Source organism: Rhipicephalus sanguineus, chromosome 4, assembly GCF_013339695.2.
Source record: "Rhipicephalus sanguineus isolate Rsan-2018 chromosome 4, BIME_Rsan_1.4, whole genome shotgun sequence".
Classification (NCBI taxonomy): Eukaryota; Metazoa; Arthropoda; class Arachnida; order Ixodida; family Ixodidae; genus Rhipicephalus; species Rhipicephalus sanguineus.
Genome location: NC_051179.1, coordinates 45652588 through 45668732, shown reverse-complemented (window position 1 = coordinate 45668732; position 16145 = coordinate 45652588). Strand labels below are relative to the sequence as shown.

Genomic DNA, 16145 nt, shown 5'->3' with positions numbered 1-16145 from the left:
GTATGTTCGTGATGGTGTTTGTATGTGTGCGCGTTTATATACTAACGAAAATGTGAAAATTTTGGGGCGACGAGGAGGGGGGGGGGAGGAGAGGAGTGTTGACCCTCCCCTCCCTGTACAGTGCCACCACTCGATTGAAGTGGTCAGTACGCATCCCGAATTTCCCCGCGGAGATTTCTGTCAGCGAAAATTACATGAGCTACCAAGTGCCCTCACTGTGGTAAATAAAGTCAAGCTCAAGCTCATACATGAAAATTATCTCCAAACTCCGACAGCATGTGTGGTACGCACCATCATGCTGGACGTGATGTATGCAGTGAGAACGATGGCCAGGCTGAGAATGATGGCCGTTGGTATGGCGACCTTTGGGTTCTCTGCCTCTTCGCCCGTCGTGGCGATGATGTCAAAGCCGATGAACGCGTAGAAACACGTTGCAGCGCCGGCCAGAACCTGCAGTCAGAAATCGTGTCGTAAAGCAAACATCCTCGCATATCCACCTTAAACAGCCTTTCCTCACATGAACCGCTGTAATCGATGTATGGTATCTCTCTTCAAGGCAGCTAATCTAGTATACGCGTGGTTAAGACTGCAGCTCTACTATTCACTTGTCTACTCAAAGTTAACTTATTGTATTCTAGTATGAGGAACTACTACTACTATTACCAAGTATTCCAAATTACTTATACTCCAGAAGAAAGCTTTGCGGTACATCTATGGTTACTGCGGCAGACCAAAAGATTTTTTTCCACGCTACCGTTGTTTCGAAGGTATGGTTTGCTTAAGGTGAAGTAGGTTTACCGTTTTTGTTTGTTGCAACATGATAAAAATAGTAAATTGTGCACTCAAAACAATCCTGTGTCTTATATACGTACAACTCTCGTCAACAACTCCTCCCGGTCCCTAAAACGCACACAAACTGTGTATAAGAAAAACGTTTGAACACAGCGAACAAGTAAATAATTTCAATGAGACGTTTAAAAAGAAATGGGGCTATCGTGCTGAGCAGTCCTTTCTTGGCAAGGAAGTATTTCTGTACTCGAGAAAAACAATTTATTTGCGTGAAATACGGGTTGTATGCACAGGCGGCGCGAGTACATTGACATTCGTTGAAAACTGGCCCATCTATTTATTTCCGCTTTGTGCACTTTATGTCACACGCATATCTTCAGTGGCGAGCTTCTTATGATGCGAGCGGAAAACATATGCTTCGTGAATACATGAAGTCTGCATCAAACACGTGTTAAACGCATGATTAACATTAAGCACACAAAATGAAAGCAAAAATGTCACTGCAGCGTTCGTTCACTACTGTAAAGGCTGCTCTACAAGCATAAGAGACTACTTGCGGAAAAGCCAACCACCAAGCCACCAGCGCGCTACGCGTAGGCGCATACACGCACAGGCACTACAATCGGGTACAAATGTGTTATGCTGAGGTCACATTACAACGGACATAAACACAGGATCGGAGGGAAAAAGGTAGACACGCCGCGGAATTTTACCGCCGCAAGGTGCCGACCCGCAGAGGAAAGCCGGCTGCTCGTGCGCTCTGCACAGATGAGGACGGGACTGAACGATCAGGAGTCGCGGAAGGAATTCGAGGAGATCAGCCGTACGCACCCCCGACCAGCCGTAAGGGACGAATCCCCCGTGCTTGGTCCAGTTGTCGGTATCAATGTAGAAGAGACCGGCGCCCATAATGAAGACCCACACGGCGAAGTTGAGGCAGTTGAGTATGTTGTTGAACAGCAAGGATTTCTTGACGCCGGCGAGCATGAGCGCGCTCATCAGCACGGTGATGATGCCGGCCAGCAGGTCCGGAGTGTGACCTGCGGAGGAGACGAACGCACGCTGCAACCTCTCCAAAGTGACGTGTGATAAATCTGTGCCATGTCAATACACTACGGAAAGTTAAATAGAAGATGCCTTACGAGAACGGCACAACGTCCACAACGTTTATCATGCTCACGAACCGAGCCAACTTATTAATGAACGTGCTACATCTCTAAATCTATAATAGCCTCTTCTACTTTCTTGAAGCATTCCCGTTTCTTTCCTGTCGAGATCATTTCGTTGCAGAACGTTCTTTTTTTTCAGGCAGCGCGTTATGTATTCTTCTACAAGGAAAGCCCTTGTAATTTCATCTACATTCTCATAGACAACTTCGATTATACTAGCGATAACAGACAGACAGACAGACAGACAGACAGACAGACAGACAGACAGACAGACAGACAGACAGACAGACAGACAGACAGACAGACAGACAGACAGACAGACAGACAGACAGACAGACAGACAGACAGACAGACAGACAGACAGACAGACAGACAGACAGACAGACAGACAGACAGACAGACAGACAGACAGACAGACAGACAGACAGACAGACAGACAGACAGACAGACAGACAGACAGACAGACAGACAGACAGACAGACAGACAGACAGACAGACAGACAGACAGACAGACAGACAGACAGACAGACAGACAGACAGACAGACAGACAGACAGACAGACAGACAGACAGACAGACAGACAGACAGACAGACAGACAGACAGACAGACAGACAGACAGACAGACAGACAGACAGACAGATAGACAGATAGATAGATAGATAGATAGATAGATAGATAGATAGATAGATAGATAGATAGATAGATAGATAGATAGATAGATAGATAGATAGATAGATAGATAGATAGATAGATAGATAGATAGATAGATAGATCTTTGAGCCCGCAGTAACTCGTGAAACTGCAGGTATTTTAAACGCAGTGTTAGCGCGTGCACTATCTAAGTTGATCGGCTAATGGAGGATGATTGTGCATGTCACCGACCAATGATGGTTCCGAAGGTGTTCCGGAAGGCGTCGTTGATGGCGCCCCCCAGCATGGCGTCGATGCAGGCGCTGATGGCACACGCCCCGGCCGCCGAGCCGATCAGGTACTCGAGGATCATGTTCCAGCCGATCACGAAGGCCACGAACTCGCCCACGGTCACGTAGCTGTACATGTACGCAGATCCGGTCGTGTGGGGCACGCGCACGCCGAACTCCGCGTAGCACACGCCTGCGAAGAGCAGGAGGAGGAACCGGTACAGTGCGGTTTGAGCAGCGTACACAGGGTAATGACGACGTCAGCAGCACCATAGCATATTATTCGACATACAACGACGAAGCGACTCAGAATTCGGTCTGAATCAAATTTCTGGACAGTTTCTGATGGAAGTAAAATCAAGATAGAAAACTGTTTAATTCTTAAAGGAAGTTCTTGCGTAATTTCTTGCGCTCACTCTTTTTTACGTATTGCAGTGATGAGAAGTCGTAAGAGCAGCCGTGATGAAAACAAGCCCTTTTGTCGAAACGTTAGCTCCAGCGACATTTCATCTTCAACGATTTGTCGTCACTTGGACTTGCAAAGCAGCCCATACTGCGACAGTGGTTATAACAGCAAGGTGAACACCTCGGGCTGGCTTACTTGCAGAGTTATGAAGACGGCGTTTTTTCCTTCTTCTTTAAAGTCCTGAGGCACGTAGTACATAACCCCAGTTTACTTTTACTTTCTACATTCGACCCCTAACCTCTTCTTCCTTTTTTAACTTACCTACAGTGTGACCAGTGGCTTGACCCAACAAGATTTAATAAGTTTTCGTCGGCCTTTTTCGGGTCCCTCGTATGCACTGGACTGACTTAATGTGCCTATTAATATTCTAGCGAACACGCACTGCAGACTACGTAGACTACACAGACTACTACACTGTCCGTTGCGGTTCTATATACGTAGTCTGTACTGTGTGCTCGCTAGGATAACGGACGCAATAAATGAGTTTAGGTTTCGCCTTAACCGCTGCCATGAGGTGAAACTTTTTCTAGCGAATTACAAAAAATAGCAGGGAGTGGTAGTAGTATCTCTCCTTCGGCTTTGCACACTCTCGGTTCATTAAAGTTAACGGGGAGCCTTGGCGTAGAGCCAAGTAGTACGTCTACACTTAAGAAACGATGCTCGTGTTGACACAGCGGCCCAGCTCTCAGAGCCACGCGTCAGCCGCAAGTGAAAGGCTCTTTTAAAACCGCTCGGCCGAAAAACCTGTGTAAATAGCCGGGATCGCTTGCAAGGAACGTTTTAGTCTAAACCGGCCTCCTTTCGTGTTTTACGCGTTGGCCGCCCCTGCATTACTTTAAGGACCTATCAGAGCAACGGGACAGCGAAAACAAGTAACGCTTAATCTTGGTGATGATAAATTTAGGCACATTCGAATAGCCGCAGATAATTTTTTTTTCATCAGAACAATTTATCGTTTCGTGTTACTTGCCCCGTATCCTGAATAATATAATTGTTGGGGTTTTACGTCTCAAAACCACGATATGGTTATGAAAGACGCCGTAGTGGAGGGCTCCGTAGTGTAGGCCACGAAGATAGAAGCGCGTGGTTGAGATCTGCTCCCGCAGCGATCCCAGCTGCTCTTTATATATTTTTATATTTTTTGCCGAGCCTGGTGGCACACATGTCACCGGCCCGTTATAAAGGGGACGCTCATAGCATCCATCTATCCATCCATCCATCACAAGAAAGTCGTCTGCTCTTTCAATGAACTCATTGAATTAATTTTCGTTAATTATCCTGACAGTTAATCGGCCCTTATCTTAAGTAAACTTATGCTCCCACATAGTATGTATCCAATGTAACTCATGACATGAACCAGAACCATGGATCTCATACCAGTCTTATTTTTTATAAACGTATTTTTCTGAATATTCGGAAAACCGGAAGTAGGTATTTGACCGGAAGTGCTTGAAGAGAAAAAACGCCAGGCCTGCGCGGAAAGCGCAGCACAGTCACAGTGAAAGCTGGAAGAGCGGCATTTCTAGAGCCCGTTGTAAGCTCTCTTGGGGCTACTAATACAAGTACACTAGCAAGGTACCCACTACGCCATAAATCATAATTTTTGTGAAGTTGGGAAGCACCTACTACGCCATTATTCGTCATTCTGTCATTCTGCCGAGAACCGTGGTACCCGCTAAACACCTGTATGGCATTATGTGCACTTTGTTGATGCTGTATCTGATGACGATGAAGAATTATGGCAGAGCGTTTTGCAATTGGTTGGAAACATTCAACAACCCACTCGTTGCGCAATACGCATTGTGTGACGCCTGGTTACGGAATTCGCGTTGTGTGACGCCTGGTTCTTATTTTACTCTTCTACCACGCTACATTACGTATGTTAATGTGGTTCCTTCCCGACATGAAGCCTGTATAGGGTCTTTTTGCATAGCAGTTTCAAGCACCAGCATAGCTCTGAGGTAGAATACTGGGCTCCCACGCAGAGGGCCCAGGTTCGAACCCCGTTCCATCCTGGATATTTTTTCTTTTCGCATGACAGCGGTTGCGGACAACAAGGGTGCCAAAAAATGGCCGTTGAAACGATCTTATAACAGCTTTCGCTCTAATGAGAGTGTCACTTGTAGATCAACCCGCCGTGGTGGTCTAGTGGTTGTGGCGATCGACTGCTGGTCCGAAGGTCGCGGGATCGAATCCTGACATTTAGATGGACGCGAAATGTTAGAAGCCTGTGTGACTAGATTTTACATGCACGTTAAAGAACCCCAGATGGTCGAAATCTCCGGAGCCCTCCGCTAGGGCGTCCCCGATAATCTTATCTTGGCTTTAGTACGTAAAATCCCAACAACTATTGTTGCTCGTGCTACTATAAACGCCAACAGAAGAGTTTTGAGCGCTATGATTCCATCACGTCGCTAAGGAGGCGTATAATAAGAAGCCGCATCGCGGTGCTTTTAACGGCGGCCAGCCTTGAATATGAAGGATATAAAGAATGCTTTTTTTTTATCCGCGTAAGCAACGTCACTTAGGACGGAGGCCTTCGATCAAAGTTTCACTTCGCCTTCCGTCCGCTTTCTGATATGCGATACGCCGAGAGCAACGTTTGAATCGCATTGCACCGAATGACAGATGACGGCCTTTTGCTCCCGGCTTGGCTCCGCCACTGATGGAGGACCGGCGGCCCGTTGGAAGGCACCGCGCTGCCAACGCCTCTTGACGGATGACGTTGCCTTTTTCTTGGCACCGCGCGGAGCAGACGCGGAATACTATACTCCGTTTCATACATCGGGTGCAACGCTATGAAGGCTAGCGATACTTCTTGCAAAGAGATGCGTTCGCACTAAGAAACAGTTGCATGATTCTACCGCCCGTAGTGCGATTTCTTGAAAAAGCGCTGCTGTTTAAGCCGGAGGAAAAAAAAAAAACTGTGTCGTTCAAAGAAAACTATCACCATCATGAACGGCCTCTACCTTATATGGCATCTCGCGTCGCCTAGCAACGTGTTGGGGGAAGGAAAGTAGAAGGGAAGAGAGAAGTGGAGAGAAGAGATTAATAAAAGAATACAATAAAACAAAGAGAAACAACGAAGAAACGAGAAAGAAATAGAGAGAGAGATGTAAAGAAAGAGACAGAAAGAAGGAGAAAGAGAGAGAAATTAAGCATGGCCTAGCCTTGTATAGTACAGCAAGAAGGTGGGATAGGAAACTGAGGGCGAGAAGGAGTGGTGAGCATGGGGAGGAGGGAAAGGAGAAGGGCAGAGTAAAGCATAGCATAGCCTTGCGTAGTGCAGTATAGCAAGGGGTGGCAAAGGGAAGGGAGGGTGGGGAGGAGGGCAAGCAAGGATGAAGGGAGAGGGTGAAGGATAGCATAGACATGTATAGTATAGTATAGTATAGTATAGTATAGTATAGTATAGTATAGTATAGTATAGTATAGTATAGTATAGTATAGTATAGTATAGCATAGTATAGTATAGTATAGTATAGTATAGTATAGTATAGTATAGTATAGTATAGTATAGCAATGGGTGGGAAAGGGAAGTGAGGCTGAGGAGGAGTGGTTTCAGGTTGAGTAGGAGGGAAAGTAGGAGGGAAGGGCAGAGCACAGCATAGCCATGTGCAGTACAGTACAGCATAGCATAGTCATCCACAGGATATTGTAGCAGGGAGTTGGAAAGGGAAGTGAGGAGCGGAAAACCACTAGCTCCGTTGTTTGCTGAGTCTTCGCTCCACTAGCGCGTAGCTACCCCTTTTTGTTTTTAGACTGATTAATACATGAAGATGCCTTGTGCCTTAGAAATAAAGAAACCCTATTATTTATGCGGTTGTCAATAGGTTGTTGTGGATCGCTTAGCGTCTCTTTGTTTTCGCATCGTGGCCATCGCGATTAGTTCAGGGTAGCGCGTAGCCGGAGCAAATCGCGGAGGCCACGTTTACGACGACGAAATGCAAGGGCGACACTCGAAGGCTTACACATTTTGCTGTACCGAGCTTCTCGCGTACTTCCACGGCCTTGCACCTGGTGTATGAAACTGAGTATGGGAGAAAGGGAAAGTACAGCAGAATCTCTGGCAAAAGGAGAAGAAATATAAAAGAGACCTGGGAATTTTTTTCCTCGTGGTGCCGATATAGCGTTCACGTGGCCCGAGGCAAATCGTGTGTGATGCAATTTTCACGTTGTTTCTGGCAATATCGGTAAATCGCGGGAACAGCCACGGAATTTTCGTTCCCGAAAGAACACATGGCATTTTCTATGTAAGGTCGCCATAGACTTTGTGAACGGAGAAGGTGGGGCGCCTCTTTAGTATGCTGTGGCACAGGACTACAAACGCTGAGGCACTCTGGCGTCACTGCCTTGGCAGTGCTTTTTCCGGGGTCACGCATATCTTCCACAGCCTAAATGGGATTATGGCGGCGCCCAGAAAGTATTCGCTGAAAAGGTGTATACGAGAGTGTTATGAAAATTTTAGTTTTACTTCATGTACGGAACTTCCGAGTTGTTTATTGCTCTTTTACTTGCACCCAGTCCAAGCCTTCTTTTTTAATAAATTGTTTGTTTATTTTTTGACATCCCAGGATCGCTTAACGACGCCTCACCAAACCCCATGGCAAATTTTGATTAATCACAGGGGAGTGTTCTGCCGGAACAAGAAAAAAAAAGTTGGGCAGAATGTTACCGACTAACATACGAGGGCGAAAGCCTCTTTCATACTTCTTAATGCATTAAGTTATACAATCGGGCGCCAGAATTCTTGCAAGACGAGCTGCAGTATGAAAGATACGCATTAAACTACCTCGAAGTTCTCAGTCGAGTGCACCCCCCCCTTTCCCTCCACTGAAGCATTCTGCAACACACGTGGTGTGGCACTGCCTCCGGGATCGGCATACCTTCGACCAAGCTATGGCGACGTCACCTCATGACGTCAACATGTGACGCCACGATTACGTCACGTGATGATACCGTAACAAGCCGTCATGGATAGTGTAGGTGACGTGCTACGGATATTTCGCTACACCACCCGCGGCGGACGTTTTAAATGTCTTTCAGGGTACAGATCCAAGACACGGCTACGACAAAATAATAATAATAATAATATAATAATAATAATAATAATAATAATAATAATAATAATAATAATAATAATAATAATAATAATAACACAAATTTACTTCCAGTCTCTTCCAGTTTCAATGAATTACAATCGTCAATAGAATGCAGAACGTGCCCATTACGCTCGGGGGGTCCTCTGCACTTTCCCAAACCACGGCCGGGCTAGACCGCACGCGCGCTTCTTTTCTTACGGCCTTCTCACCCGCCGCGAAAGCAATGGGAGAGTTTCTCAGTATGTTTCGCCGCCCGTCGGCGGTAGGGGCGCTGCGACCCTGACCGTGCATCTCCTGCGCCGCGCACTCGGCACAAGAGCGTTGCTCGATGTGAAACCGCGGAATGGGGGTTCTCGACGGAGAGGGAGGAGGGGGATTATTCAGGAAGTCGGGGGTAGAGGGAGGATCGCCTCTTTTTTAAGAAAAAAAAAAGACTAATGTTATCAGACGGCTCGCCGCATAATGTAGGTATGCATGTGCCCGTGGAGAATACTGTGGAAGAATCGGCTAACGAGGCATAATGCAGGAGGGTAGCGAATTGGGCGAGTTGGAAAATGCTCCTGATGGTTAGCGCAAACGCAACACGGACGAAAAGACGAAAAAACGACGACACAAGCGCTATCTAACAACTGAATGTTTATTGGAAAAATCACAAATATATATATGTAAAAGAAAGAAAAAAAAACAACAAACCCGCACATGCGCCAAAGATAATTGACAGATAAAAACGTGTATGCTAACAAAACTACGCCCTTTCCAGGAAAGACACTTCCTCATCAATCAAAGCGATAGAAGGGCAGCTCACGCAGTTCTCTTTCCTAGACATATATATTTGTGATTTTTCCAATAAACATTCAGTTGTTAGATAGCGCTTGTGTCGTCGTTTTTTCTTCTTTACGTCCGTGTTGCGTTTGCGCTAACCATCATGAGGCATAATGCAGGAGGCATGAAGCACTGGCAACGATCAGAGAGAGAGATAAACAGCGGTGCACCTGTTCTGCAAGCAGAGAGCATCAAATACCTTTGGCCTTTGGTCTCGTTGGACAACGAGGCCGCAATTAAGAGAGGTCGCTTACATAAATGACGAGCACGCCTTCCCCTTGCTAGCTATTTTCTATTTCTTTATTTTTCCAAATATATTTGGAGTGGTTTTCAGGGCTAAAAGCTGCAGTCTGCAGCTTGATAGCTCTTTGAAACACGTACGTGAGTTGTATCTCTAAGGGTTGAAAATAACGCGTATGGGGAGAAAGAAAGTAAAAAAACAAGAGAGGACTCTTGCTGCTGAATAACCCCTTCGGACGGCACGCCCCGAGAGTGGTGGTGTGCATTGTCAAGGTGTTAACACCACCTGGAAACATTAATTGCGGGGACCCCGAGCTCTTTCGCGTTCCTTTTGTTAGCGTCAGGATGGCTGGGCCGTAAAATAAGACACAATAGAAAACGCAACGCACGACACACAGTTAAAAGGGAAAAAGAAGTTTACATTTAATTCTCAACAACTTGGTTACAACGGAAAACTCATAACACAAAGTCGCATACACATATTCGCTCAAATCGCACTACTAACAACGCACAACCGCGCACCGCTCAAACGCACAACCGCTCAAATCGCTCCCACTTTTCAGACTCTCCTCGTCGCTTATTATTATTACAGACCTCGGATGTGACTCTTGCGCTGCGCTGCTGACGACCAACAACAGGCAGCATCAGCTGTACAAGCTACTGCGAGCACAAGACAGGAACGAATTACACTACCCGAGGCCTGAGTTTCTAGCTCTTTCAGTCAAAATATATATATAGTGGTCTTTTTTCGATAAGGCCTCTGAACACCTGCCACGCAGGAATGTGCTAGAAGTTTTGGAAACAGCAGTCCAGCCATACTTGCAACGCGCTCCCATCTTAAGCTGCCCTGAAGGCATTGACGACAGCCACTCCCGACGATCCGCAGATCTCATAGCCGAAAAATTCCCAAGATTTTTCCTCGTCAATCACTTAAACCAACTGACTGACGCAAACGACAAGCCTTCCACCTACGCACACAAGCCGACTAGGAAGCATTTTAGGTTGCGAACGAGACATTTGTGAAGTCCGGAAAAGTTTTCACTTGAAAGGGTTCAATTATTTGCGAGTGCTTACGAGCAATAAATATTTATTTCTAAACCTCAGAATGTCTACACGTTTGATGGCGGAGAGCTGTACTCCCGGCTCTTGCATTTATACGTTCTTCGATAAGCTTAAGCTCGATGCACGTTGCGCACAAAAGAAGTCAAAATAAACCATTTGTGCGTCTTCAACGATTATGCAACTTGTTTTTCAACGCGCGGTGAGTGAAGAAGCGCGCCCGAACTCATGTGCCGGCGTTGCGCGCGCTGCACGGAGCGGCGGAGGAGGGTCAGGGTCGCAGCGCCCCCCTCAAAGCAGCGGCGAGAGGCATGTACTACACCCGATGCGCAGGCCGTAAGAAGCGAGCGCGCGCGTGCGGTCTAGCCCGGCCGTGCCCAAACATGCCACGTGACGTGACGTCAACGAATAACCCGGCCTTTCATAATTAACACTCAAAGGATGACAAGGAGCCGTTGACAAAGTCTACCTATCGAAACAGCGGCCAGTGTGTCTGAGGCTGGCCGGCGTTCATTCCTGTTCATACAACCTCTATAAAAGATAAGCAAGACAGAGAGAGGGCAATCAAGCTTCGAGAGAGAGAGAGAGAGAGACTCGATATCTCTCGGCGGACTCGGCATCCGCCGCGCGGAAGGTCTAATGAAACGAACTGAAACGAAAAGGGAGAAGGAAAAAAATAAAAGCGAAGAAGCCTTCTCGATTTCGGCGGTCGTGAATATATTTGCCAAGCCGCTCATGCAATGGAAAGGAACGCACGAGCACCGAGTGAGCGATTGAGTGAGAGAGAAAGAGAGTGAAACATAGATAGATAGATAGATAGATAGATAGATAGATAGATAGATAGATAGATAGATAGATAGATAGATAGATAGATAGATAGATAGATAGATAGATAGATAGATAGATAGATAGATAGATAGATAGATAGATAGATAGATAGATAGATAGATAGATAGATAGATAGATAGATAGATAGATAGATAGATAGATAGATAGATAGATAGATAGATAGATAGATAGATAGATAGATAGATAGATAGATAGATAGATAGATAGATGTTGTGTGGCTCCTCTGCGTCCTCGTTTTTCGCGTCGTGCCCTACTAGTTCAACATGTAGCGATTGAGACATAGAGTTAGATAGACAGACAGAAAGGGCGAATGAAAGAGAGAATTATACATAACTAAAAAGAAGGAAAAGAACGGGAAAGCGACAGAGATTGCCACAGAAAGAAAAGGGCATCGACACAAGAAGAGAGGTAGAGGGAAGAGCACAGAAGAGGAGGGAGAAAGGGGGGAAAAAAAATTCGGCAGATCCGACGTACCGTGGGAGTCGATGTTATGCGAAGCATGCGGCGGGTAGATGACTGTGGCGTAACTTTTTTGCTGAGCGACACGTTACAAAATGGTGCTAAAGATTTGTATAAATTTTATACGCACACATATATGTTGAAGAGCCGCATATGTGTTATATAACCAGTTGTTTACGGTTGGGTAACGCTGCCAATGGCAACGTGGGTATGACCAACACCAGAAGCGGTAAGCTGATATGTAGAGTACGTGTCCCGAGAACGCACGCACGTTTCACGAACCCGTGTGATGTGTGCAAGTAGTCCTTGACAGTTGTTGAACAAGGGCATCATCACCGTGATCATTGAGCACCAGCAGCTGGTCATGACTTGTTATAGGATCCGGTCGTGATCGTGGCGACGAGGGGTCCATCTGTAGTGAAGTGTGTGGTATAGTAGAGCTGTTGGAATTCGTGGATGCCTCGGTCATTTCGTCGACAAATTGTCTGTCGACAGAGCCGGCGACATGTCGGAACCTGAAGCCACCCTTTGCGTTGGTGAGGTACAGGCCGTCGAGGCTGGTAGGCCTGGATAGTGCTACGTAGACCAACATCAGTGGATGGTGTTTGTCGTATTTGTAGACTACCTGGGCGTATGTGGCCTACGTAGCCTAGTCTACAAAGCGGCTGTCAATCAATCTGGCATCATCCTCGGTCAGCATGAGGCCATCGCCCAGCCTCGTAAGAAATGAAGGGGACACTGCGTCGTTCTGGCGGACTAAGTGCACTTTACGGTGCGGTGATGTGGATATCATAAGTAACTTTCGTTAATGTATTCCTCCGGGGTCGAGCAATGCTTCAGTATAGCTTGGTGAATCAATCATAGGAATACAAACGCCCTTGCAAAAATGCAGATTGAGTTTTAATTGACCTGGAACCGAGCATGTATTGAGTCAATTGCAGGTCAATTCAACCGCATTGTCTATTGGGTCAGCTCGGTACAGATTCAATTGACTAAAGGTAAGAAAGCGCCAATTTACTCACACTCTATACGCATTAAATTGACTTTCAAAAAACTAAGTGTCAATTGACCCACACTGTATACGCGTTAAATTGACTTTCAATAAACTAAGCGTCAATTGACCCGCACTGTATATGCATTTAATTGACTTTCAAAAAACTAAGTGCCAATTGACTCACACTCTATACGCATTTAATTGGCTTTAAAAAAACTAAGTGCCAATTGACTCACACTCTTTGCGCATTTAATTGACTTTAAAAAATCTAAGCGCCAATTTACTCACACTCTATACGCATTAAATTGTCTTTCAAACAACTAAGTGCCAATTGACTCGAACTCAACGTATGCATTATTGACCGGCTACTGAGCCTGCTACCTCAAGTCTTTTATGTTTTATGCTTCTCTAGCTTGCGATATGACATTTTACTTTTTTTTTTGCATCACACAGGTGTAATGTCCCAATGTACCTGGAATTAGTTTTCTTGTTTATATATAATAATGTTCTATATAGCTACAAAAGCATCATGAAGCACGCATGTGCAGGGCATCTCCTTAGGTACAGGGCCAAGTTTCACCGCAGGGCCTCCCTCCCGGCCGCCCCCCTTTCTTCTTCGTTGTTGAGTACTAAAAAAAAGCAACGAAAAAACGAAAATTAAGCGAGCTAGGTGCTTTGATCGAAGGTCGCAAGATCGATGCTGCTGGTCCCCGCGGCTGTCGACGGGGTAAAGGGGAAGTTAACAGTTCTTTGAATGCAAGATCAAAGGTTTTTCTCACCATGAATTGTCAAAAAACATGCGTAGCCATATGACCCGCTATGACGGATCGTGTCGCGGTCAAGTGCGACACTTGCATTTGCTTCAATGATGCGCTAAAAGTTTGCCTTCCGAGATTAGCAAAAATACCGTTGATGCAATGTTTATCGGAATGTGTATTCAATGCTTTGACAAGCAGTGTCCTTATTATTATTATTTTATTACTATTTATTCATGAGAAGTACGATAAAAATGCGGGTCGAGCACGTCGTGGTTCAATGGTCGTGCATTTTTAAGCCGCTCTCCCGTGGGGGGAAAAGGCGCGCCCTATTGTTCCGAAACTCGCCTGTCTGGTAAGTCGCGGGCGGTATTCTTTGCACGTGGCGGGGACCATCAGGGGTGAAGAATTCGGAGAACGCATGTCGGAAACTTCCACTGCACAGGTGCAAGGAGGCCCGTCTACTGTTGCGATCAAGAAAATAACGCGGGAAAAGATCAATCTGTATTTTATAGGGTGCTAATATTGCGCCACGAATACTTGAAATTTAGTTCACAAATAAGCTTCGCAGAATTTATTGGGAGTTACACCCGTGTAAATTTCTGACGGTCACTTTAGCTCTTGTGTATCCCTCCGCGCCGCACTTTCTTCTTCAGAATTGCTCACCAGCGTCGCGAGTGTGGTCGTGTTCGGCACTTGCGATCTCTCTTGCTCTGATTTCGTAGACAGCGAGTACCGCGATTTACACAGGCTATCAGCGAAAGTGTGAAGAAGCTACTTCGCTCATGTGCTGCAATTGTGGCCGTACATGGAAGTTTGTTTCGGCGGAACGGTTGTTCATCAGACCCAGCATCGCAACTTTCCTGCGGCAAAATGGACGACTCCATCGTGGCTTCCTTTCTGCAAAGCTGCAGAGACACACCGTCACCTTGATGTGCGATCAACATTTTCTGTATTTGCTGGATCTCCAAACCACGTGCATCTGTTGATTATCTTTGAAGGTAAGTTTATCATTTTCACTGCCTTCGTACGTTCTATTCGAAAGTTATGAAACCTGAAAAAAAGTATTGTGCGTTGGATGTTTTATCAGTATGCTACTACGTAACTATTGTGGTTTACATTATTAAACCGTCCTCTTCTACCTATTTCATTTTTTATGACAACATTTTCTCTCTTTTTTTTTGTATTTCTTACAGGCAGGCTTCGCCCTGGTTATTCGGAAACAGGCGCAACGCCAACTAAATGATGGCATTCGTCTCTATTGGAGTTTTCATAAAAATAAATGTAGATGTTAACAGATCTGTGTTTTACATTTTGGCTTGAACACTTTACAGAACACCGAAGGTCAGCTGCAGCTTACACAGTGAAGAAATCACAACATCGGCATCACAGTACATGTGCGTGTATGGTGTCGTTCAGGTGAATAGTGGGCCCGTGTACTAATTTGCGACTTCTCTCCCAGTTTTTACCTTGTTCGTACGATTGAACCATTGAAACATCAGCGCACGCCAGGAAAAACTCTCGCTAGGGCAAAGCATTGAAGGCGGCATGCAGATTTTCTTTCATGTTCGGCACAGTAAATTCGAATGATCAGCCTTATGGCTAGCAAATGCTTAAAAAATACACTGATAGCATGTAATGTATATTATTGGGTACCACTTCTAAAACATAACATTTAAGTGGCTAGTTTTCAAGAAATGTCGCAAATAGCCTACGTTCCTAAACGCGGAGGAACTCAGCCACCATTTTTCACAATTGCGTAACGCGCTTGCATACCAGATGCTTTTTACTGAACACAATAAGGGTTGAATATACACTCCCCTAAACTGTTTCAATTGAAACTGAGTACACACAGTCAATAGCTGGTCAATAGCTCCTTTTGACTCGCACAAAAGACGCTAAATTGACATGCAAAATATGATTTTCAATAGAAACACGGTGGCCAATATCCTTGTGTAACTCAATAGAAAAAGTCAATTGGCGCTCAATTGGCGCTCACAAAAGACGCTAAATTGACACGCAAAATATGATTTTCAATAGAAACACGGTGGCCAATATCCTTGTGTAACTCAATAGAAAAAGTCAATTGGCGCTCAATTGGCGCTCACAAAAGACGCTAAATTGACACGCAAAATATGATTTTCAATAGAAACACGGTGGCCAATATCCTTGTGTAACTCAATAGAAAAAGTCAATTGGCGCTCAATTTAAACACAATACATCCTATAGAGAAAAGTCAATTTAGCCTTAATTAAACCTCTATAAGCATTTTTGTAAGGGCGTAATGTTTATCAGACTGCTATAAAAGCGGAGCCAACACTGGAACTACAGATGTTAATCTGATATGACGCCTGTATCGTAGGAGTATCATGTAGTGCTTATTGCTTTCTTGTATAATTAGATAGCCAGCACCACAACCACAATTGACGTTGCACCGATATTACGCCTGCGTAGGCTGTTTTTACAAACCAATTTATAGACCTGGCGTGGCTCAGTGGTAGAATACCTGATTGCCACGCA

The 16145-nt window shown here is 45.4% G+C and overlaps 1 protein-coding gene across 1 annotated transcript in view; it reads right to left on the bottom strand.

Annotated features, from left to right (window-relative positions):
• The window catches only part of LOC119389885 (probable cationic amino acid transporter), a 147054-nt gene that overhangs the window by 25655 nt on the left and 105254 nt on the right, over positions 1-16145 (bottom strand). Inside the window, exons 3-5 of the mRNA XM_037657301.2 lie at positions 2842-3072; positions 1621-1829; positions 292-450 (exon numbers count right to left, since the gene is read on the bottom strand). Coding sequence (XP_037513229.1) covers positions 292-450; positions 1621-1829; positions 2842-3072 — 599 coding nt within the window. The remainder of the gene's footprint in view (positions 1-291; positions 451-1620; positions 1830-2841; positions 3073-16145) is intronic.